At 40.5% G+C, this 23,868-nt stretch overlaps 1 protein-coding gene across 1 annotated transcript in view; it reads left to right on the top strand.

Moving 5' to 3' along the window:
- LOC131591459 (microtubule-associated protein 1B-like) overlaps positions 1–23,868 on the top strand; it is an 83,803-nt gene that overhangs the window by 20,163 nt on the left and 39,772 nt on the right. The window contains exon 3 of the mRNA XM_058862183.1: positions 2,084–2,185. Coding sequence (XP_058718166.1) covers positions 2,084–2,185 — 102 coding nt within the window. The remainder of the gene's footprint in view (positions 1–2,083; positions 2,186–23,868) is intronic.

The following is a 23,868-nucleotide window of genomic DNA, read 5'->3' as shown; positions in this document are numbered from 1 at the left end:
ATGACCATTTGCAGAAGAAAGGAAACCAGACTCAAAATAATGGTGATCAGCAAAAATAATGATGACCAGCAAAAATAGTGCTGACCAGCAGAAAATAAAAATTGTGCAAAAGCATATTCTAAGAAGGCGGAACTAGGGAGGGGACATGTTTTGAATATGCATAAAATCCTCACAGCAGGAGGGGATAAAAAGAGTGTTCCCAAGATACCAGGTGTGTTCCTGGCAACCCGCCAGGGCACCCGGCCGTTTTAACCCTTTGCTTTATTTCTTTTGTCTCCTAATTGTCTTTTTATTTATATTAAATTCTTTTTATAATTTATTAAGTGAATCTCGTTTTTAATAGTTTCCAGCAGGATCTTCTCTATGATCCTGCTGGGCACTGAGAAGAGACTGACTGGCCTGTAGTTCCTCAGGTCTTCCTTATTTCCCTTTTTAAAATTGGGGGTTATGTTTCCCCTTTATTCAGTCAATGGGAACTTCACTGGACTTCTCAAATATGATGGGTTGTGGCTTAGAAACTTCATCCATGAGTTCCCTCAGGACCCATGAAAGCATCTCATCATCAGGTTCCATGGACTTGTGCACCTTTAGGTTCCTTAGATGGTCCTGAACTTGATCATCTCCTACAGCAGTTGGTTCTTCATTCTCCCAGTCCCTGCCTTTGCCTTTTGTGAGTCAGGCAATGTGGCTGAAGCACTTGCCAGTGAAGACTTGAGATAAAACCATCATTCAGTATCTCAGCCTTTTCCATATGTTGGGTTACCAGGTCTCCTGTTTCCTTACAGAGAGGGTCCGCCCTTTCCCTAGTCTTCCTTTTATCATCAGTGTACCTATAGAAGCTTTCCTTGTTGCCCTTTACATCCCTGACCAGGTTTAATTTTCTCAGGGCTTTAGCTTTCTTAACCATCATGATCCCTGTCTGCTCAGACAATCTCTCTGTATTCCTCCCAGGCTATTTGTCCCTGCTTCCATCCTCTGTTGTCTTTTTTGTGTTTGAGTTTTTCTAGGAGCTTTGTTCATCCACACAGGGCTCCTGTCATTTTTGCTTGACTTCCTCTTCTCTGGAATGCATTGCTTCTGAGCTCATAAGAGGTGATCCTTGAATATCAACCAGCTTTCTTGGGCCCCTTTTCCCTCCAGGGCCTTATCCCATGGTACTCTTAACAAGCAGGTCCCTGAAGAGACTAAAGTCTGCTTGCCTGAAGTCTGAGAGACTTTATTTTTTTTAAAAAGAAAAATCTTAAAACATGTTCTGTTACTTTGTTGTAGGTTTTGGTGGGTTTTTTTGGTTTTTTTTTTAATTAGTCATCATAATGTTATGGTAGGAAACTATAAATTTGCATTTTGGTTACAGTGATTTTTATTTTTTTTCTGTTCAAATTTCAGTCCTTAAAAATACATTTCAGAGAAATGCATTTTATGATCATATATGTGCCAAGTGTTTCACTTTCTAAGTAGCTGAGGGAAAAGTGGTAGTGAATAATGAGATTTATTTTTTTAAAGAAAAAAGATCAAGCATAGCATTTTAAAGTCTTAAAACTAGGATTTTGATATTAGATTAATAACAGATCACTTAAATTTTAATTTAAATATGGAATGCTTCAAAACTTTTGAATGAAGAAGTCAGAAATTTAATATTTTGTATTTAAATAATAATTTGCAACATGCTACATGTTGTCTTTTTTTTTCTCATACAATTGTCTTGCAGTAAGGCTAACATATCCCCTGAGTGATTCAGTCTTTTCAGTTTTAGAAAACAGTGTATTGCTATTTTAAAGTAAATTCCAGGACATCTCATAGTGGGGCTATTAAGATGTTGGAACCAGCAGTCATAAATCAGGGGCCTTGAATGATTGTTACCTTTTGGAAAGGCAGATTTCCTCTTGCTTGTGACTGATTGCTATCCAGAGTGCTTTTTGTGAGTGCTCAGCACTTTGCAAAGGATAGCTGCATAGCTTAAAAGGAGTAGAGGTTGGTTTTAGAATTTAGGAATATGCAAATGTCATTAGTGTAAATGGAGAAATAATCAATTAAAAGAGTGCTCATATATCAGGGTAGACATGTTTTGCATTTTAAATTTTAGGAATCCGATCATGGGATACAAGTTTGATTGAATGCAACTTGGATCAAGAACTAAAACTTTTTGTGTCTCGCCATTCAGCTCGATTCTCTCCTGAAATTCAAGGTGAGTTTTTGGAAATGTTGGTCAAAGTTTTATATGTTTTCTTAATGAGCAGAATTGACAAATACACTCAGATATTGGATGGTCTTCTTTAATTTGTGATTCTCTACAATGAATACTTTTTCCTTTGTTTTAAAATAAAGCATGAAAATTATCGATAGTTTTTACTTTCTGACAACAGGAAATGTCTGAAACATTTAAATGATAAGCCTTTTAGGTTAGTGTCGTGATCTGCTAGCACAAGCGGGAGTTGTGAGAGGTTCATTTGATCTCAGTGCAAAAAGGACACCAAGGGATTTCAGTTTAAATCACAACAGCAATAATGCATCTTTATTTTAGTGACAACATCATGGGTTATGTGATAGATGAGAGGGAGAGAGAGAGAGAGGGATAAAGAGGCAAAGTAAAGAGAGAAAAAAAAGGAGGGGTTATAACTACCTACAGACAATACAGGGTCGCTGGTGTCTTCTTCCATGGGGAGATCTCTCTCAGAAAGTAACTTGGAAAAGTCACTTTTATAGTCTGTTTCAAGGTGAGGGGCAGTTGGCCAAAAGGAGGGGAGATTTATCGGCTATTGTGGTGTGACCTGTTGCTCTGAGAAGCAGGTGTAAGGTACAGAGCAGGTCACTCTTTACAAGTCCCTGCTCACCAGCAGGAATTAAGGCAATGTACTGTGGCAGCACAGCAAACACACCTGCAAACAATCACTATTGTGGTGAGACCTGTTGCTGTGGGAAGCAGGTGTCAGGTCAAGCACACTTTCAAACAATCACTTAGCAAGCACCCACCACAAACAGGCCAGAACCCCTGCACAAAGTCCCTTGGGGTCTTCAGGGACTCGGTCTCTGTTCTTGTGACAGTCGTGAGGCAGATCAGGGAAACTTTGGACCGTCTCTTACAGTTAGCTTCATGTATCCCACTGTTAGCGTTCAGGAACACACATAATCACGAATGATTATATGAAGGTGCTTTATTGAAGAGCTCTGGGTGTCAGGGCTACACATACCCAAATCTGACCCGATTTGGTTTTGAGTTGAACATGTTTTATACTCTATTGTTATACAACTTACATATTAATTATTAAACTTACATTGTTCTATTGTAAGCATTGTTTTTACCCAAGCATGGATTTCTCATGATCCCCCCTAGCCCCCTAACATTGTTCCTCATGTTCTTTAAACAATAATTATATCTAATCACATCTAACAATTGTATCATTTATCATATACTGACTATACAGGTGCAGTTTGACCTGATCTTTAACAAGCACAAGGCCTAACATTTCTCAGGGCCTACTTTTCCCAGGGCTTTCCAAACCTAACTTTCTTTCTAAGTCTCTGAATTTTCTAAGATTTTAGAACCTTTTACTATCACCACCATGATTATTTTGGCAGTAGATGTTAGTTTTAGGCCACTTTTAAAATTAAGTGAAACTCACTTTTTGACTGAACAGTTTGTTTGTGTAGCACCGATCTATTAGTCCTGGAGTCTGAAGCTGTTCCTCACTGTGGTAGGTAGAGAACATACAGAAAATAACCTGAAAGGTTAGCTCTACAGTTTGATAGAGCCAGAAATGGCATCATGGGTGTTGTACGAGCATGGCTTAAACCCCATGTTTTTCCCTAAAAGGCTTAGACTCTTTTTCTTGGTATGAAAAGGCTGAGGGATAGAGGGTCTAACTTGACTCACAGGAACTTTCTTTGGCTTGTATGAAGAAACTAGAATTTTAAAGGCTACATCTGCTGCATTTTCTTCAAGACTGTCCTTCCTTTAGAGGATTCATAAAATAAAAACCCAACAATTTTGTGAAGTGTAAAATTTAATTTTATTCTCAGTGCATGGAAATCAAGTATTTGGTAAGTTTTCTAACATCTCATTACTTTAATGCAAATGTTTAGTGAGTATATGAGAGATTAATCTTGGTTTTTGTATTAAAATATATAACTTTCTCCAAAAAGTATAGGCTGCTTTTATTGGTGTGATTATTGTGGCCATGTGCACATTGACTAGTACAACCTAGTGTTGATGAATGTTATAAATTCTGACTTCAGAAACATCTTTTAAGTATGGTGATATCATGGTTTAACCCCAAGGAGCAACAAAATACTACACAACAACTCTCTAACTTACCCCCCCATCCTGGTGGGTTGGTGAGGAGAATCAGGAACAAAAAAGTAAAACCTGTAGGTTGACATAAGAACAGTTTAATAATTGAAACAAAATATAATAATAATAATGGTAATAAAAAGGAGAGGGAGACAGATAAAACCCAAGAAAAACAAGTGATGCACAATACAATTTCTCACCACCTGATGACATGCCAAACCCATCCGTGAACTGTTATTGGCACCTGTTCTGTGTAGCTCCCACAGTTTATATACTGAGCATGACATTCTATGATGTGAAATATTTCTTTGGCCAGTTTGGGTCAGCTGTCCTGGCTATGCTCCCTCCCAGTTTTTTTGTGCACCTCTTCACTAGCAGAGCGTGAGACACTGGAAAGTCCTTGACTTCAGGTAAGCACTACTTAACAACAACCAAAACATTAGTGTGTTATCAACATTATTCTCATACCAAATCCTAAACACAGCATTGTAGCAGCTACTAAGAAAAAAAAAATAAACTCTATTCCAGCCAAAATCAAGACAGGTGAAAAGGTGTATAAAATGTTGTATCATACTACTGCATCAAATTCCTAAGGTCAGTTGCTATACATTGTTGACAAAGAGGTCTTGATGTCTTGCTAGAATGACATCATTGACCTGATGGTCTTGAATAATGTACCAAATGTCTTGTGTTATTAATTTTTCCTCTTGCAGCATAGATTATGGCAGTTTTTCCGTATCTATAGAGGTTAAAACATTCTTTTTCAGCACTGTTCAGTCTTCAAACATAAAGCTGCCAAAATCTGTGTTGAAAGAGCTTTAAGGGAGCCTGAAACTGGGAAAGAGGGAACATTCAAGAATAAATTTAGCCCTCTTGACCAATTTAATTTCTCAGATTTTGTGGAGAAGCCCATTGACACCTTCAGAATTCCACTGTACATATTAGAGGACAATATTTTAGTTTGTCTATTCTTTCTGTGGTTCTCTGATGTCAAACCTTTTTGAGGCTCCTATGTCTTCTCTACTGTTTAATAGGAAGGAGGGCTTTCTTTCTTGTCATTTGTCAGTAAAATTTTAGAATTTTTGATTTCTGTTCAACAAATGTTGAATTTTGAGTGTTTAATCAGGGAAACTGGCAACATTTGTAATAAAAAGATTGGAAACGTATTCTCTTAAACTCAGAAATTCTCTAGAATTTTTCTCGGTTTTAGAAGACAGATGTCTGCTAGGGAGGGCAGGAGCCTCCCTTGGAATGAAAAGATGTAGACCCCCTCCCTCCGAATTATTATAATTCTGAGATCAAGGGGCTTTCAGGCAGAGATCTGGGGATACGAATAACAGTTCTTTACTAGTATAACCAGGCAAACAAACAACAATAACTACAGCGCTAGCAAGAAAACAGAACCAGGGACCCTGTGACAGCCTTCTCGGCTGAGACGGGAAGGGATGGAGGAGAGGCTTTGCTTCACAAACCCCCTCAGGTGGGCAGTCCCAGTGCTCCTGCAGGGCTCTGATAAACACTCAGCTGGAACAGCAGGAATGAGCAGAGATCCCGGGCCGGTAGCTGAGGTGTATCAGCAGCTCTGCGGTGGTTGCTGGCACTGCCACATGTCCCGGCAGGACAGGGGGTGCGAGGCCCAGCAACGAAGAGGGGAGAAGGAGAAGAAGCAGCAGCTCCATCTGGGTGATGGCGAAATTCCCTTCTGCCTACTGCAACAGCTCTGCGCCCAAAGTGTTCTTCTCCGAAGCTGAAGAAGCCCGCCAAACTGTCCCCACCCTCCCCTTTTCCTGCCCCCTTCCCTCCCCTTTTCCTGCCCCCTTCCCTCCCGGGCCCGGCCAAACTCTTTGTGTTCTTCAAGTATCCACCAAGTACCTGCAGTTAGGTTTTCCCCGTAACTAATGGGGTAAAAATTCCACAGGTAACTAATAGAACTAAAAGAAGGACACCTAACCCCGAACACCCAGATAAAACCAAACCAAAGTACTACACAGTTAACAGCTCTCATTTTAAGATAAAAGCGAAAAAAGAACAAAGCCAGGTACATGTGAGACAACAACGAGATACTAAGTAAGCATCAAAAATCCCGATCTGTCAACACTGCAATCGGACAGTCTGGATTGGAGGTAAGAAAGAGTCTACCTTTGTATCGTATTTCCAAGTAACAGTTTATGCTATTGAAAGAAATTGGCCAGGAGACAAGACTCCTGTTTTATGCCTTTATTAAGATTCAGGTCTTGGGGTGGGGGGCCCGAGGAGTTGCTTGCACCACAGCCGTTCCCACACTGGCAGCTCCAAGAGGGAGGCACAATTCAGCTTTGCAGTACATACTGCAGAGCTGGGGCTTCCATCCTCATGAGAGTAGCCAGGAGGCCTGTTGTTCTGGCTCATTGTCTAGGGTGGTCAGTCCTTTCCAGTCCTCTTTAGGTCATGGTGATGCAGGAATATGATCTTTCATCATAGCTTGCTAGAATGTTTCCTTGTCCTTTTATTCCTCTGTTAGCTCGTTGTTTTGGTGTCTTGCATGCCTTAATTTGCATATTATTTGGTTGCACAGCTTCCTGGGAGTTGCTTTGTTCTAGTGTGGCACAGCTTCCATGGGAGTTGCTTTGTTCTATGGCATACCTTTCTAATGGGTTGCTTTTGTTAGTGTGACCCAGCCCCCATGGGAGCAGCTTTGTTACATAGTAGCAAGGAAGTAAGGGAAAGGGATAGAGGAATGTCTCATAAGAACCTTTAAAACACTTCAGAAACTGGTAATTAACATTACTAATAACCATCGGAGTAAACAAGGGGTACAACAAACAAGGTTTATAAATGGGATAAGAACATTAACTGTACATAACTAAACACAGTATTTTAACCGGGGTGGATTTCTTGAGAGATTTTATTCATGACACTATGATAAAAATAGACTAGATATGTGTGTAATGAATGGAAAGACTTACTGAGTGAGAAAAAATTTGAAACTAGACAAATTACTTTCAAAAAATGAGCCTATAGTATTAAATCTGCTGAGAGATGAAGATGAAAAGATATGTTTAAAGTTCGAGGAAACTTTCTGTTTTTCAAAATATAGTGAAAGGATAGATCCGGAAAAGAAGATGCAGCAGGTTGCAATGGAACTAAAACGGCCAGAATCGGAAGCTAGAAAGAAAAGGGTAGAACAAGAAAGACTGAAAACTCTAAGTGAACAATATGAACAGTTAGAGAAACAGTATAAAGAGTGGGGCTTACCGGCATTGATAAAAATTTGTTAATAGATCTCATGCAGGAAATTGCCATAGAATTGAGACTGACAAACTGTTAGATATGCAGTGGATTAAAATCTGCAAAGAAATAACCATGGAAAAGTGAAAGATTGACTCCAGAACAACTCCTAAAATGGGATGATATCCAAATTCTGAAAACTGTGTCGAGACCTGAAGGATGGGTTTTAGAAGAAAGAATCATTAGAACTCTCTGCATAAGCAGAGAAGGAAAGGAGTTTACTGTAGTAGTGGGATACACCCCATGTATATCCATGCTAACAGTAAACTCTTAATAAAAAAAAACTAAAGTCTGGCAGCCAGAAGCTCCTGCTGGTTATTGGAGTCATGAAAATGAGACAAACTGTGAATGGATTAAGTCAGTAGGATTATGTTAGCACAAGGAGGCTGGGGCCAATCCTTACCATTTGCTAAAGAGCCTAAGGAGGTATTGGGACAAAGCCGAGAACACTGATATAAAATGGAATGCCCCAGGTGGTATGTATTAGATTTGTGAGAAAAACGCCTACAGCGAATTACCAAATAGATGGAGAGGCTCGTGCACCCTAAGAATGATAAGACCCTCCTTCTTCATCTTGCCGAAAACCGAGAACAATCTGTTAGAGGCACCTTTGTATGAGTCATTGAACAGAGAAAAAAGAAAAACCAGGAAAATACCCCCAATTTCAGAAAGAAATCAGAAGTGAGCAAATAAAGAGTGGCCTGCAGAGAGAATAATAAAATATTATGGTCCTGCAACGTTAGCCCAGGATGGGAGTTGGGGATACCGAACCCCAGTATACCTCCTAAATAGGCTCATAAAGTTACAAGCAGTAGTAAAAATAGTGTCTAACCACACCTCAGATGCCCTCAAATTACTGGCAAAACAACACTCACAGATGAGGGCATTTGTCTACCAGAACAGGATAGCTCTCGATTATCTACTTGCTGAAGAAGGGGGAGTCTGTGAGAAATCCAATAAATCTGAATGTTGTGTTGAAATTGATGATTTTAGAAATACTATGAAAAATGTAGCAGCCGAAATTAAAAAGGTAGCCCATGTACCAGTGCAAAAATGGAATGCAATCTTACAAGCTTCTTGGTAAGACCTTTTATTCAATGGTGCAAAATGGAAAAAACTAATGTTCTTTTTAGCTTGTTCAATTGCTGGGATTGTATTCTTGCCTTGCTTGATACCTTGTTTGATTCGACTAATCCACTCTGTGGTACAAGCTATGCAGATCACAGCCCTACCTACCCACTCCGAAATGGCCACAGGAAGATTAGAAAAAGCCTCAAATATAACAAAAATTTTAGAATTAAGAGAAAGAGAAAAACAGAGAAAGGCAGCAGCAATACTGGCAAAATTTGAAGCCCAAGTAAAGAAAGATGAAACAAAATTAAAAAAGCATACAGTGATGAAAAGAAAAATTGTTAAGTAAGATAATTTTTTGGTGAATTATAATAGTAATATTAGAAGGGGAAGGATTGTAATATGTATTTTTTGTGATATAATTCACGTGTATAGTGCACAAAAGCTAACTTGAGCACAATGCAAAAAACTTGAGCAACCGAAAGATTGCCACAAGGACGACAGAGAGCTCAGGACTGTTTGCAAAAAGACAAAGGAAGCGCCAAGACAGAGACAGATCCACTCAGAGGAGACGAGCTACTAATAATTCAGTGATCAGCACGTGATACCGATTTGGTTGACCGTTCATCCTAATGTCGGTCTCCCGAAAAAAACCAGAAACCACTCAGACTCCATCCCTTTCTGGGAAAATCTCAGAAAAATTCTACATTTCAAGGACTGCTTCCCGAAAATCCACTCAGACCTAATCCTCTTCCCAGAAAACCTCATCAGCAGTTCAACATCTAAATTCTAAATATGTAACAACACATCATAGAGATAAAAACTGAGACTGCATGGCCTCAGGCTGAAAAAAATGTATAAAAACCCAGCACCCCAACAGACAGAGGTGAGCTTGGGGGAATCAGTGTGGCAGAGACTGGTTCAGGGTTCACCCAGTGCTGATCCTGAGCTCGGCGTTGCCTTTAATTGTAGCTGTCCCAAAACTTATTTTTTTGCAAATTTATTAATAAAAATTATTATTAATAAAATTTGATTAATTTATTTATAACATTTTTTATCTTCTGCAGGCTCCTTGCAGATAGGATGACAAAGACAGCATGATTTTAATTTGAATGAGGCTTTCTACTCAATGTGACAAACTTAGCTCTCCCAGCCAGTAGTGTGCCCCATGTATCACTGGAGCTGCAGTGTTCACATCTAGGAGCTGTTAGGCAAAACCACCAACCTTCAGGCTAGCATGTCACAGGCTTGATGCTTAGAAGTTACAAAGTTACAACTTAACACTATAAACAATTCAACTCAAAACCATTTCAATTAAAACCACACATATTTCTACCACTGATGTGTTCCAAATATTTGAGTCTTGGAGTTTGAGTAGGGTGATGGACAGATTGTTCTACCATTGTCAATCTTCTGTTTTTGATAAGCTGTTGTCTTGCTAGGTTATGTTGTGAATTGACAGAAAAATATGAGAAAGACATGAGAACATAAGAGCATGAGAGCATTCAAGACTTTTGAGGGGGGGTGCACATCCACCCCACACTTCCCCTTTTCTTTGTTTTAACAACTATAACAGGAGCAAAACATGGACCTTTGAACAAAATTAATAAGGTGAAATTTATAACTGCCTATATGCTTTACTATCACTCAGGGTCTGATATCTTTCCTTGCCAGTCAAGGCCATAGTTTGGCCAGAACTAAGACCTAGACTGGGAAGGCTTGATGGCATATCTCTCCCACCAGTCAAAGCCACAGCTTGGCCAGAGCTGAGACCCAGACTGGGTGGGCTTCCCTATTATATCCTTAAAAGAAGTCTTTCTCTTAGCTAAATAACTAATGATATTATAAATAACTTGTAAATAACTATAACTCTATACACATACATATGCAACTCCTTTGAAAGTATTATTTACCTCTTGGTTATAAACAAAGCAATTCAAAACTACTAAAGGAAACATTTCTTTGTTTCAGTTAGGTTTTACAGGTTACATTTTGGTATATAATTAAAAATGATACATCTCTGTGTTTTAAGGGTTTCATAGATGATTTAAGGTGTATATTTGGAACTTTTGGATTTCTCTTGTGAAGGCTTTTTCACTTGGTTGTGATCTTAGCTTATTATTTGATGAGTAGATATGCTAATAACATTATTCAGTTGTACTGTAGAATCTCTTTGTGAAGTCACAATACTGAAAAGAGTGTAAAATCAGTTGGGTTATCTGTCTCTATAAACACAGATGGTTAGTAGCATTGCAGAACAGATATAACAAAATTGGATTATTTTGTTATCTAAGGACACTTCTGAAGTTGTTTCTTGAGGTTGGAAGAAATTAAGTTATTCTTATAGTTTTTGTATTATCATTAGTATACTTAACAACATCACTTAATGGCAGTAGTGTAAATAACAAACCATTTCTTTTTGTCAGGAGTTTTGAAATTGAGTTAGGGAAAATGAAGGAAGATAAGAATTTATAGTATACATGGGCTAATCAACAATTTCAGTTAATTAAAACGTTTTTTGGGATGATTATGCATTTTCATTTAATATGTTTCTTGCAGTACAAATTTTTTTGTTAATTAGAAGTTCTTGTTAATACTTTCTCACATATAGTTTTTGATTTTTGTTTTGTAATCTCAAATGCCTTTCATTCTGTGATTAGTGTCTGTATACGTAATTGCAAAAACTTAACATTAAAAGTCATGGTTATATTTTGGTTTAAAAATAAGAAAACGTGATTAGTATTTTAAATATGAAAGGTAGTTAGGGTTAGGGGATTTTTATGCCAGTGGTAACTTTTTCACATCAGGGAAGTAGCAAAGTGGAAGCTGATCTTGCAGAAAAGGGTACCTTGAAAGAACATGTCAATTAATTTCTCTAGAGAATATTTTAACAGAAGGTGGGCATGATATTTTAGTAAAAGCCTGTCTGCACAAAACAGCCTTTGGTATAAGTGGCGATATTAAGAGCTAATGTCCTTGAAACTCTCCTGAAGCAGAGAGAATGAAGAAAAACAATATCCTTGTGTATGAGAGAAAAAATGTAAACCTGTGTGTGTTAGCCAATAGTAACTTGCTTAGCCCACGGACCCTGTAAAACCCTATAAAAGTGTGCTAAAAATAGAAATAAATTATGTTCGCCATACTTCTGTGAAGACTTGGCTGAATAGTCTGAATGGTTTCTCAATAAATTTCTACTTGAAAGGATAGCTTACAATTTAAAATTCTATTCATGAAAAGCAATTAAAGCAATGTAGGGGGTCACAAGGTGGTATGGTAAGAGGGTTTGGAGTAGTGGTAACACGGGCATAATAACAAATATGGACTCTTTAAATTGTGTAGCAATTGCTATTTGAATAATGTAAACAGAAAACTTCTACAGACTAGCTGTAAAAGCGACAAGTTTAGCTCACAGCTGTAAACACTCCTGACAGCATTTGACAATTTAAATTTAAAACAGTAAGGTTTATTTTTCAGGTTGATGGAGCAAGCATGATGCCTGCAGAGTGCACAAAAGCAAAATCAATAAACATTGTGTTATAAATTTCAGGACATATTCAGCAAACTGTTGTCCATATTTGTAACATTGGTGTGACACCTTCATAGTGTTATAAATGCAAAGGCAAATTCAGGATAAAAATAAAAGAGAAATTTATTAATAAACAACAAAGAACAAACAACGAGAAAAAACCACAAGAAAACGGTCAGCGCAGCGCTGGGTGGACAGGGTCTACACCAGAGGTATAGGATTCCCAAATCCACGTTCGAGGGTTCTCAGGCCTGGGGTTTTATAGAGATTTTATGTCCTCAGGCTAGAATTCCAAGTAGGCTCCATTCACCAAGTGTCCTTGATTGTCTGGTGAATGGATTTCCTGGCATGGAAAAATAGAGCTAACAAGTGTCCGGACAGGATCTCCTCATATGTAAAGAGATTCTGTATGTATTTCAATTTGTGTCATCTAGGCAGAGTGGTGTGATCCGGGCTGGTGCCGATGGATATCTCGGCGGAGCCTTCCCCTTTGTTTCTTTTGATTGCTTCTCCAACACCGGTTTGACAGGTGGGGTGTTCAGGTCTGGCGACGACTACCTTCTCGGGGCTTGTCTTTTCGTCGACCTGATTGTTTCCCAACAGAGATTTGCAGGGAGTTGTTCAGGTCTGGAGATGGATATCTCCTCCGAGCCAGTTCTTTTGTCCTCCTGATGGCCCTCGTCCTGTCTATTTTCTGAGCTGATGTTCGTTATCTGGGTGTTGGTTGCAATCTGTTGCGTCTCGGAGGGAACTCCCAACTAGACCCAGAGCAGGATTTTTTTACATTTTGGATTTTATATCATTACAACACATACATATCTTATTTATACTTTTTACGAATTTTTATTTACAGATTAATTTATTACAATAGTAACTGCAAAAGAATTAGCTAACAAAGATATGTTATATGAATAAATTTCAACTTCAACACATGCAAATGTTACAGTCTTCTCTCTTGAGGAAGGGGCTATTGAACTTGCCCTGTCTTTTCTACTGCTTAGTATCAGCTTAACAGAGTCTGCATGGCATGAGAACCTTGCTTGGCAGAGTCAAAGCAGTGGCAGGCGGGGTGGCTGTGTTCACTCGGCTGTGCTATTGCCCCTTCCCCCAGGATGGTGTGTTGTGGAGAGCTGTAGCAGGCTGCAGGCGGGCCCCTCTCCTCAGTCTCAGTGTGGGGGGGGCTGCCCTGGGACAGCCTGCAGGGCTCTGCCGGCATGCAAAATGGTGGCCGCGCCTTCCTGGGCAAAGTCTGCCACATGTGATTGGGGGGCAGGGAATGTGGTGCTGCCCCTGCCAGGGCTGTTTGGCTCCCTGGGTCGCTTCTTCACTGCCCACATACAGAGAGCTGTGGGTGTCTAGCTAGCTCTGCTGAGAAAGTGGCCCACCACTCACCACTGTTCCATGGCACAGCCATGTGGTCGGCGCTAGTTTTTTGGGACGGCCTGATTGCTACTGCCCCCATCTTCTGGTTCTCCTCCCACAGCCCCGGTAAGCTTACAGTTGTTGGCTGGAGACATAGAACGTCTCAGAGGGTGTTGGGGCAGCTGACATTGGCAGTGGCAGCTTGACAGTTGCCACACGGATGCATCTGGTACCCACAGTTATTGCTAGGTAACGCAGCTGTTGGTGGTGGCGGGCAGCCCCACTTTGCCCTGATGGAGTCTGGGGCCATTCTCATCTGGCATGATGTGATGCCCTGTGGTCTTGGGTGCTGCTTGTGCCGGCTGGGTGTCCCAGTCCCTCAGGTGCTGACTGTGGCACTGGCTGCCTCGGTGTTTCCCAGGTTTCTCAAGTTTCGACTGCAGATGTGGTGGCATGCAGCAGTCTACAGCCCTGGATGCCAGCGGTGGGGCTATCAGCTTTTCCAGTTTCTGGAATTTCAAACACCACCCATTTCTGGTACTGCTTCAATTTTCCATTTGTTCTGGGACGTTGGGGTCCCACCTGGGGTCAGATAAGGGATACATATCATGAACTGTCCCTTGGAGAGTCCCAGCTGCAATTTGGGCCTCTATAACATACATAGCAGCCATCTCCTTTTCCATGCTATCTAATAATTCATCCAGCATAACATTCAGATCACCCCAATCTGGGTTTTGGGCTCTGATGGTCCTTTCTACCCACATAGCTACTCTCTCTGGGTTGTCTCTGTACCTCCCAACCGAGTATTTCCACAGCGGTAGCTCTCTGAGGGAGAACAGTGTCTTTATATAAATCACTCCCTGGTTTCCCACAGCCTGTCTCAGAGTCAACTCCAATGCAGGCCCTTCTCTCCCCTCTTCATCTTTCTTCAATCACATGTGTCTGGCCGCTCCTATGGCTTCTTGGGCTACTTTTCCCTTTCTCCTACCACCTTCCTCATAGGAACCATCTGTATCAGAATCATCCCATTTGCTTTTAATTGAGACTGCTTCATGGGTATTAGAGGTTGTCTCAGACCAGGGCCAGTCGTGGACTGCTTTGCTCTTAATCATAGCACTGGAAGCACGGCGTAGTGGGAATAGTGGTGGACCCCCTCCGACCCCAGCTCTGTCTCTATTGACTATTCGTGATTAGGTTCTTTTTCCCCTTGAACTGAAATTGATGAGAGGGAGGCAGTTTTTTCTCTTGTTCGGACTTGGTTGTTTATTCTTCTCTTATCTGCATTACATGTATACAAGGTATAAGAAGCAATGTGCACTAAGATAGAAAGGTGCAAAATGGCTAACAAAGATCTTCTTCAAGGTCTTTTATATGTCTATTTACCCAACTAACAAATGCCAAGTAAATTATTTTTCTTAATGACCCAATGACCCAACACCTGTGTGCTGCACTGCGGCATCTTCTATCCAATCACCTACTACTACCCAAAAACCTCTAGAAGAAGTAGATTAAGAAGAAAGAAGGACAAGAGACAACACCCTAAGTCCTCCATCTTGTCTTCTGTTCTCTAAACTAGTTTAAACTCCAAACTTTAACTTTTTCACCCAGTGACTTAAGAAAACTTTCTAATCTACACACACTTCTAGTTTTTCTATTTAACAGTGGTTTTCAGGATGTTATATGAAATTCAGTGCGCTCTTGGGTGTCAGAGCCAGGTATCAGAGATAAGGGCACACTCTCTGTGCCTCTGACTCCAACACAGCTCCGGAAGAGCCATCTCGGTCGGAGTCATCCCGCCCACCTCTGGTCGCCCCTAACCCTGGCCCTGGCAACACGACGGAGCGGGGGCCGTGATTAACCCCCCCCCAGTCCCCAGCTCCGGAGGAGCCGTGGGCGGTGATGAGCCCACCTCCATCTCCGCCCCGCCTCCCCCTTCAGGGCGGTCAGGGGGCGGTAGCAAGCCCGCCCCCACTGTCGTCGGGGGGCAGTGAGGGACCTGCCTCCATGCCTGGAGGGGGAGGGAGCAGCGGCAGCGACTGCGCGCGGCTATCCCCCACCCCAACTGCACGGGCAGTGGTGGAGGTGACACGGGGGGAGGTGACCCCCCCCCCCCCCCTCGCGCGCAGAAAGCCGGTGCCACCATATCCACGTCCATCATGTCCATTTCCCCAATCCTGACCGAATCAGCCAGGGGCTGTTTTGCTCTGTCTCTCTCTTTTTTCTTCCCTCATAAAACTGTCAGGAAAATTAATCCACAAACATCAGAGGTTTATGTCCAAAAAGGAGACAGAGGAGTCCTTTTACTTTATTCGAATAAAGGGAGAGGCCATGGGGCATTTCCCTGGGGTGCCTCAAATTTTTGGAGGGTGCAGCCTCCTTTTTATCCTAATTTCCCGGCCGCATGTCCCTTCTCTCTTTCCCCATTGGCTGAGGTACTTGAGAGGTACAGACTTCCCGGAATGCCTAATACCTAAGATTTCCCCCCTAATGTATAACCCCCCTCTTAATTCTTAACTCTTGTGGAATTTTATGGTATTTCCCCAGTGTCCCTTTCATCCTTCAGTGGAATCCGTCCCATTATTTCTGTTATCTCTCAGTGATAGTTTCATTTTATCAACAGACCCACAGATTGTTTGTAAAGACAAACCTGTCATTCCTCTCAAAACCATTTCCAAACAGTCTTTTTCCACCTCGTATGCCTCTTCTGTATTTGGAAATATAGTAAAGAGTTTCGCGTATTTCAACTCATCAAATCTGCGCAGGGATGGGAGTTCCACTAATAACTCTGTGATTAATTCACTCTCTAAACTACCATAACGAGGCCATCTTCCCTGCTCTCCTAATTTTAAAGTCGTCCAGACCCGTGTCGAGAGTCTGATTATCTCTTGCGTGCCAGGGGGGGTTCTTTTCCCCGTTAGATACCGCCAGTGTTTTAATATCAAATTTAACAGAGAATCGCAGGCTATCTGTACATTCTCTGCGAAGGACGCGCAACCCAGGTTTACTCATAAACAGGAAAAACCCGCCGGAAAAGAGTTATTAGCTGTGGAATGCAGCCTGGGGTCCAACACTCCAGGAATTCCCATCCCCCAGTCGAAATACCCGTTTTACAAACTACAGCACCGAGTCAGAGCTATCAGCATAAGTAGACTATAGAAAGTGATAGTGCGCGAGTGTGAAAAACACTCCCTCGCCGGGAACCAAACCCGTGGTCTCCCAACTATTCAACCAGCGCCTTAAGCCTCTGAGCCACACCGCAGCTCCATGCTAACAGCTGCCAAGCTCCATGATTTCAACAGAGGGCGTTTTCTCCTCTCCTCCACCAAAATTTTGGGGGAAACGGGTCAAATTACCCCCCTTTTGTGGGCCGTCCTGGCCACACACCCACCCAACCTTACAACCTTCCCAGAGATCTCCCCTATTTGATGCTAGCACAATGCTGACCCTTTTTAACTCACCTCCCTTCCGTGCTTTCATATTGGGTCCTGGAGCCCCGGTCGGGGGCCTCCACTCGGACTGGCTTCCTCAGCCCCCGTTGATATGTGGAAAGAAAACTCTATAACCCACAGAGTAAGTTACAAGAGTAGGTATGTTATAAATGAAAATGCTAGGCTTGCCAATATGTCAAGAAATATAGCCAATTTATTAATTTGTTCGATAAAAGGTGTGAAAAACAAGGTTCACATATTTTTTAATATAAAATTTAAAAAGTTTAATAGAAAGACAATTAGGAGATGGAAATAAAGTAAAATGTACAAATACAGCTGGGTGCCTCAGCATTCAGCCAAGAGAGCACACCTTACTAACAAAGGATTGTCCCTTAAAAACAGAACCCTATTACATATTCATAAATTCTTATACATGATTCAAACATTCTTCTTAAGTTTTAGATGTTCCTTTGTTTAGCTTTAACTTGCCCCCCTCTGTTGCCGCTGAAGATGAATAGATCACACGGACACAGGTCGAGGTGTGGTGAAGAGAAGAGAAAGTTTATTTTTCCCCCCAGGATTTATAGGCTTCTGACCATGGCCAGGGATTGGATGGTCAGGATAACACTTTCTCACTGCACTGGCCATGAGAGATGCCCATCACAAGACGTGTAACAGAAAGAATATACACATATCTATGTTTACAGTTACTATCCTGGGAAAGTCTTTAGAAAACTATGTTAGCAAGCTCAGAAGCTGAGTTTTCAGGGCGACACCCCTCCCCAATAGATCAATCTTCTTGGCTTCACTAAGTCTCACATTCCCTGAGAACAGAGGTTCAATAAATTCCTCCTTTGGAGCACTGGTCACCTCTGTCTTCATCTGGATAAAATAATCTAATAATGCAGGGGGGTTTCTGACTATTTTTTTTTTCAGTCTCTGGGTTAAAGTAGTTTTTATTTTAATACCATGCTACAGCTTAACATATATATATTATACCACTGTTAGCGTTCAGGAACACTTAATCACAGAATGATTATATGAAGGTGCTTTATTAAGAGCTCTGGGTGTCAGGGGTACACATACCCAAATCTGACCTCACTTGGTTTTGAGTTGAACATGTTTTTATACTCTATCGTTATATAACTTACATATTAATTATTAAACTTACATTGTTCTATTGTATGCATTGTTTTTACCCAAGCATGGATTTCTTGTGATCCCCCTCAACCCCCTAACATTGTTCTTCATGTTCTTTATACAATAATTATATCTAATCACATCTAACAGTTGTATCATTTATCATATACTGATTACACAGGTGCAGTTTCACCTGAACTTTAGCAAGCACAAGGCCTAACATTTCCCAGGGCCTACTTTTAATGCTTTTCCCAGGGCTTGCCAAGACTAACTTTCTTTCCAACTCCCCAAATTTTCTATGATTTTAAAATCTTTTACTATCACCACTATTTCTAAGTTTCATCAATAACAGAAATAGAAGAAACTATATTAATACAGCAAAGTTTTCTAACCTTATACATATAACATTAAATTTAATATTTATGAAAAGCCAATAATATAATATGTATCTATAACAAAGGTAAGCAAGTTTTTACAGCGCACTGGGTGCATTGAGGGCCTCTACCCTAAGCAACGCACAAATTGAGGTCTCAGAGGTTAGCCTCTTATGCCATTCTAGGCACTTCCTCAAATCTTCAGTTATTTTCTACTTGCTTTTTCTTCATAATCAGCAGTTGTGGTTCTTGAACATCTGTTGGGGAGGTGGTCCGAGATGGTCTGATGTCTCCTTAGTCTGTCATCTTTCTCTTAAAATATCTTTTCTATTAGCAGTTTGTTTAACTAAGCATATATTTTGTTAGCCAGCATATATTTTGCAAGCTTTCTTTCAATCATTTCACAACTTAAAGCTAACCTGTCTAAAAATACCTTCATACGCTCTTTCTTCAGTTATTACAAAACTCAAAGTTAGCATGTTTCAAAATGCTTTTGTAGAGCTTTTTAGCTTCTGTTGGTCTTCCCTTTTTTAAGTGATTACAAATTTTTCTTAAAACTAGTTTATACAAAGGAAACAAGGTAGTTTAAAGTTTAAAATTTTGTTGTTGGAACAAGCTGCTATCTAAAAGCTTATTGTTATATAATAATTTGTTAAACTTTTTCCATGCTTTATTTTAGCTAATTTTCAAAACTTTTCTTTGTAATAATCCCATGGTCTCTGTCTGAATTGCTCGCAGACACACATACAGGGGTGAGTGTTATTTGATTGACACAAATCACCACTTAATTTCTCACAGGTATTAATTTATTCAGCACTGAGGTGCATGTGGGATAGCTCCTCCAAAAATATTCACACCCTGGAGACTTGCCCCTCTTTTTATTCTCTACAAACTAGGGTTACGCAATACGCCTAATACATATTCATTTCCTAACCCCGCCTATCCCCATTTCATATTAAAATTAGCTCTACGGCTCTTTGTGGCTGTGCACTGCTCCTTTTTGGTCACTGGTGGTCGTCTGGGGATCTTTGGGATGATATCAGCGATTTTCCTCTCAGTTGAACTTTTCACCTTTTCTCCTTGCGCATGCTCCTTTTAGTCCTTTGACCATCTTTTGGACTTTGATACCATTTCTCTCGGCTTAGGGGTCCAAGGGATCCCCTTATACTGTGGTGCCTTTGTCCTTGCATCCTGTTTGCGCATTCTAGCTCTTTATCTTATCTTGTAGCCTTGCTCTCTTCCTGCTCTTGTGGGAACAGTAAGCATTTCATACGGTTTTGGCAGCCCTCTTCTTTTAGTCAAAGCATTTCTTTATGCTTGATTCCTAATTCTTAATTTCTCTGTTTCACCATAATATGCCGGCAAAGAAGGCAAAGTGAGTATGTTCCTCAGTCCAAGAACTGCAAGTTTCAGGGTCTCCCTCATCCCAGTGGAGTTGCCAACAACTCATGCCTTTTCCTGGTCTTAAAAAATTGGGAGCCAGACACGGTTAAGGGATAAGGGGGTTTTACCTCAGCATTTTAATAAGGATCCTTATTGGTTCTCCATTTCACAAGGTGGAATGCATTGCGATGCACCAACGATAGATTGCATATACAATTTATAGACCTTACAAATTAGCATATCTAACAAGGATGCCCCAATGGGAGGCCTGGATGAATGGCGTGATATTCCCCCATTCAAGGAATTCCCCCCTGGATGGGCCAAATCTGTAGTTTACAGGATATCTTCTAGAGAGGACCTTGGTTTTCCAAGATAGTGCAGGGTTTTCTGGCCTCATACTACGAGGCCTTTAGGATGTTTGGTCTCCTGGCCTAACAAAATACTAGGGCTATGCTAAGTTATCAGACTTAAGGAATTACAAGTATGCATGCTAAGAGTACTGGGGATACATAAAAGTTATATAAAAGGCATATAAAAGAAAAGGCAAAAAATCATCTTGGCATCAGTTCTAGTCCTGGAATTTTTATACATTTTGACTGTCTAGGTGTTTGAAGAAACTAGGAGGCTATGGCAAATCAATTGAAAAAATATAGCATGATCCTTTTCTTGTCAATGTAATTTTTTCTTGTTTCACAATTTTTAATTTTAATTTGATCTATTGTCCTGAATTATCTATGGCAAAGGTATGTTACATTGCCAGTATGCAAGTATTGAAGCAGTGTAATTAGCAAAGCAGATGGAGCAATGCTACTATAAAGGACAAAAAGGCAGAAATAGGAATATTTAACTAAAGGAAATGCAGGCTAAATACTACAGAATAATTCTCAAGTTTTTTTATTTTTTTAGATTGTCCTGACCCAAAGAATTAAGTGGTAGGTCATTCACGTTAGTGGTTTCAGAATATGCTGGGTATTACACCATATCAAAAATACGGTTTTCAGAGAGATTTGTCTAGATGAGGTCAGGAAATTTTTGTCTACCTATTAAACAGCCACTACTGGAAAATTTTGGCACTGAAAACCTATGCTTATAATGCCACAGTGCTAAAGTATACTTGAGTTTGTCACATTTTGTTTTACAAAGCACAGAGCTGGTGTTAGGAAATAATTTCATCTCAACACTTTATAACTTCTCCGGTCTATAGAAATATAAATAACTGGTTCGTATGATACTTCAGTTGTTTCAGGGGGCATTATGTTATGTCAGGATCAAAAGCATCAGCAAGTATATTTAATTTGTGAATTATTGCTTTTCTTTCTATTCAACAGAATTCAACAGAATGACTAAGTTGGAAGAGACCTCCAAGATCATTGAGTCCAACCCATGTCCTAACACCACAACTAGACTATGGCACCGAGTGCCACATCCAATATGTATTAGATTGAGCTACTTGTCTGTGTTCAACAAGAAAGCTATAAATACTGGTTCAATTTTAAGTAGTTGCAAAGATTTATAGATAAATAATATCTGAAAGTTTCCTTATAAATGGTGCTACAGGTTAATGGTAGTGATAGAACCTTTGAAAATTATATCAGTGCTATCTCATTAAAAAAAAGCCCATAACTTTTTGAATACTTTAGTGGTTCCAGAAAATATATACTTTGACTTTAAATATTCAGAGGAAAATGAGTTCTTAAATACATGCTGGTTTACATCCTGCAGATTCAGATGTCTACATTAAAATGGCTCTGTGGCTCTCCATGCACGAACATCTTCTAGATGAGCTCATTTGGTTTAGATGTTAGTTGCACTGTGATATTTTGCTGGACTTGGCAGAACTTTGACACATAACTAGGGAACAGTATTGTTTTCAGATGTTGTTCAAAGGATATGGTGACGTTATCCTAAGGGGTCTCATCCTTCCATTTATGAATGGGCATCTGTCCTGGGGTGACTTTCTAATACTGGTATTCTCAATCTCTTGCTTTATATATATATCAAGTTCTGCACCTTTAAGGTTAGCTTTAGGAGCTAGAGAAGTTGAAACTGCTGGAGGCTGATGGGAGTTTTTTCCCCTGACCAATTACTAGCCATTTCTGAGAACTGGCAGTGATTTTGACCATTGAAAAGTGAGATCAACTTGTGAACACCTACTTTAAGATGTAAGTCTGGGAATTTCTTGCTCTTTTTGGTTTCCGGCTTCTGAAAAGGTAGCAGGCTCCGGCTCAGCCTCTTCGCCCCGCCCCCCACCAGGCTGGACAAGGCCGCGGAGGCGGGGGGGGCGGGGGGAAAGGCGAGCGAGCCCAGGCCGGGTCAGGCCAGTTCTCCCAGCTCAGCTGCAGTTTTCTGCCGCTGCTGAATTTTATCAGAGACTGCCGAATAAAAAGAGAGTCAGCCATTGATCTGCAGCGTGCTGAGACAGTGGCCACACTCTCCCACAACAGCCATGAAAAGTTATCTTCCATCGCAAACAGCTCTATCCACTGCTCTGGCAGAGGGACCATCTACAAAGCCTGGGCAAGATTTTAACTCTTTCGTTACCCAGATGAGACTTGCAGATTAATCTTTTTTCCAGAGAGAGAGAGAGAGAGTGTTCAACATGTAAAGAGACCCCATAAACTATCAAAGACAGTGAAGAAAAGAATTAAGCTTCAGTGGAGGTAGAGAAAGAAGGAGATGCTTTAATAAGCTGAAAATTTTTCTGTTAAAGACTATGGAGATGAACAGTAGGGTTCTGAAAATCTCCTTTAATTCATGACAGTATATTGGGAGGAATGGAGTGATTCAAAGTGTGAATTTTGAGCAAGAAGTGAAGTAGTTGTGATACTGTGAGATACTGGAACAGAGGGGGAGAAGTAACAGTTGAAGATTTGTAGCCTTTAAGAAGCAAAGAGAGAACTTCTGTTTCCAAAGAGGCTCACAAAACCAGATGAAGAGAACTTTTGCCTTTGAATAACTCATCCTTAAAAATGACATCCCTAGACTCATTTGATCCATAACACACCTCAGAGTGATGTGAAATAGGAAGAGTGAACTGATGGCAGAATTTCTGGGCAGCTGGCATCAGAGAAATAGAAAGCTATGAAGAAAAATAGTTTTCTTGTGAAAAACTCCATAAATTAGCAGAAGTCTTCTGTTTCTCTACAAAGACTGATGAACGAATTATAGAAAGAATTGAGACTGTTTTAACTACCAAAGTTTTTTGTCTCTGTTGTCATGTGAACAAGAGAATGGTTGGGTAGTAGGAGAGAAAAGGGTTGTTCTAGAAGTTTTATTCTGGTTTCTTATTCTTGTAATTTTTGTTAATAAACTTTCCTTCTTCCTTTTAAGTTTTAAGCCTGTTTTGCTCTTGTTCTAATCCATATCTCACAACAAAAAATAAGTAAGTTGTCTAGTGATTTTTTTTAGTTACTGCTTTAAAACCACGACAGCATCCTATACCTAAAGATTTGTAAATAATATTTGAAGCATGCTTTGGGTCAATATGGCTTCATTGGTCCTCTTTTTCTTTGTTTAGAATTACAAAGGGCTGTGAAAACACCATTATTTTTACCACCTCTAGCTATTACAGGACAAAATGGTGATTTTTTAAAGTGGAGAGAAAAACCTCTGTCCTGGTTTAGGGCAAATTTGGGAGAAAACTTGCAATGACCCCCCCCCCCCGGGAAGCAAACCCACGTGGCCCCTTTCTCCCACCCCCCAACTGGTTCAGGAAGAGATTGCTCTGAGAGAAGTGGAAAAAACCTGTTTATTTCACAGGCACAGCACTACCCAGCACAAGAATGAACGATATCAAATTACAAAACCTCTCGCCGCTCCGAAGAGATGACAAAATTCAGAGGGTCTCTTTCCTGTGGGTGTTCGCTCTGTTATCAGTCCCTCTGGCGCTGGAAAATGCCACTGCCCAGGCTGGGCTCCCGGTAGTCCATGGGTGCAAGCTCCCGGTGCTCCCCCGAGTCCCCAGTTCAGAGCAGGTTTGATTCGTTTCAGAAAAGGGAAAGAAAACAGTCCAGGAAGACCTCTGCTTCA

This window comes from Poecile atricapillus, chromosome W (genome assembly GCF_030490865.1).
Source record: "Poecile atricapillus isolate bPoeAtr1 chromosome W, bPoeAtr1.hap1, whole genome shotgun sequence".
Classification (NCBI taxonomy): domain Eukaryota; kingdom Metazoa; phylum Chordata; class Aves; order Passeriformes; family Paridae; genus Poecile; species Poecile atricapillus.
The sequence above is the reverse complement of the archived record's forward strand: the minus strand, read 5'-3'. Positions and strand labels throughout refer to the sequence as shown.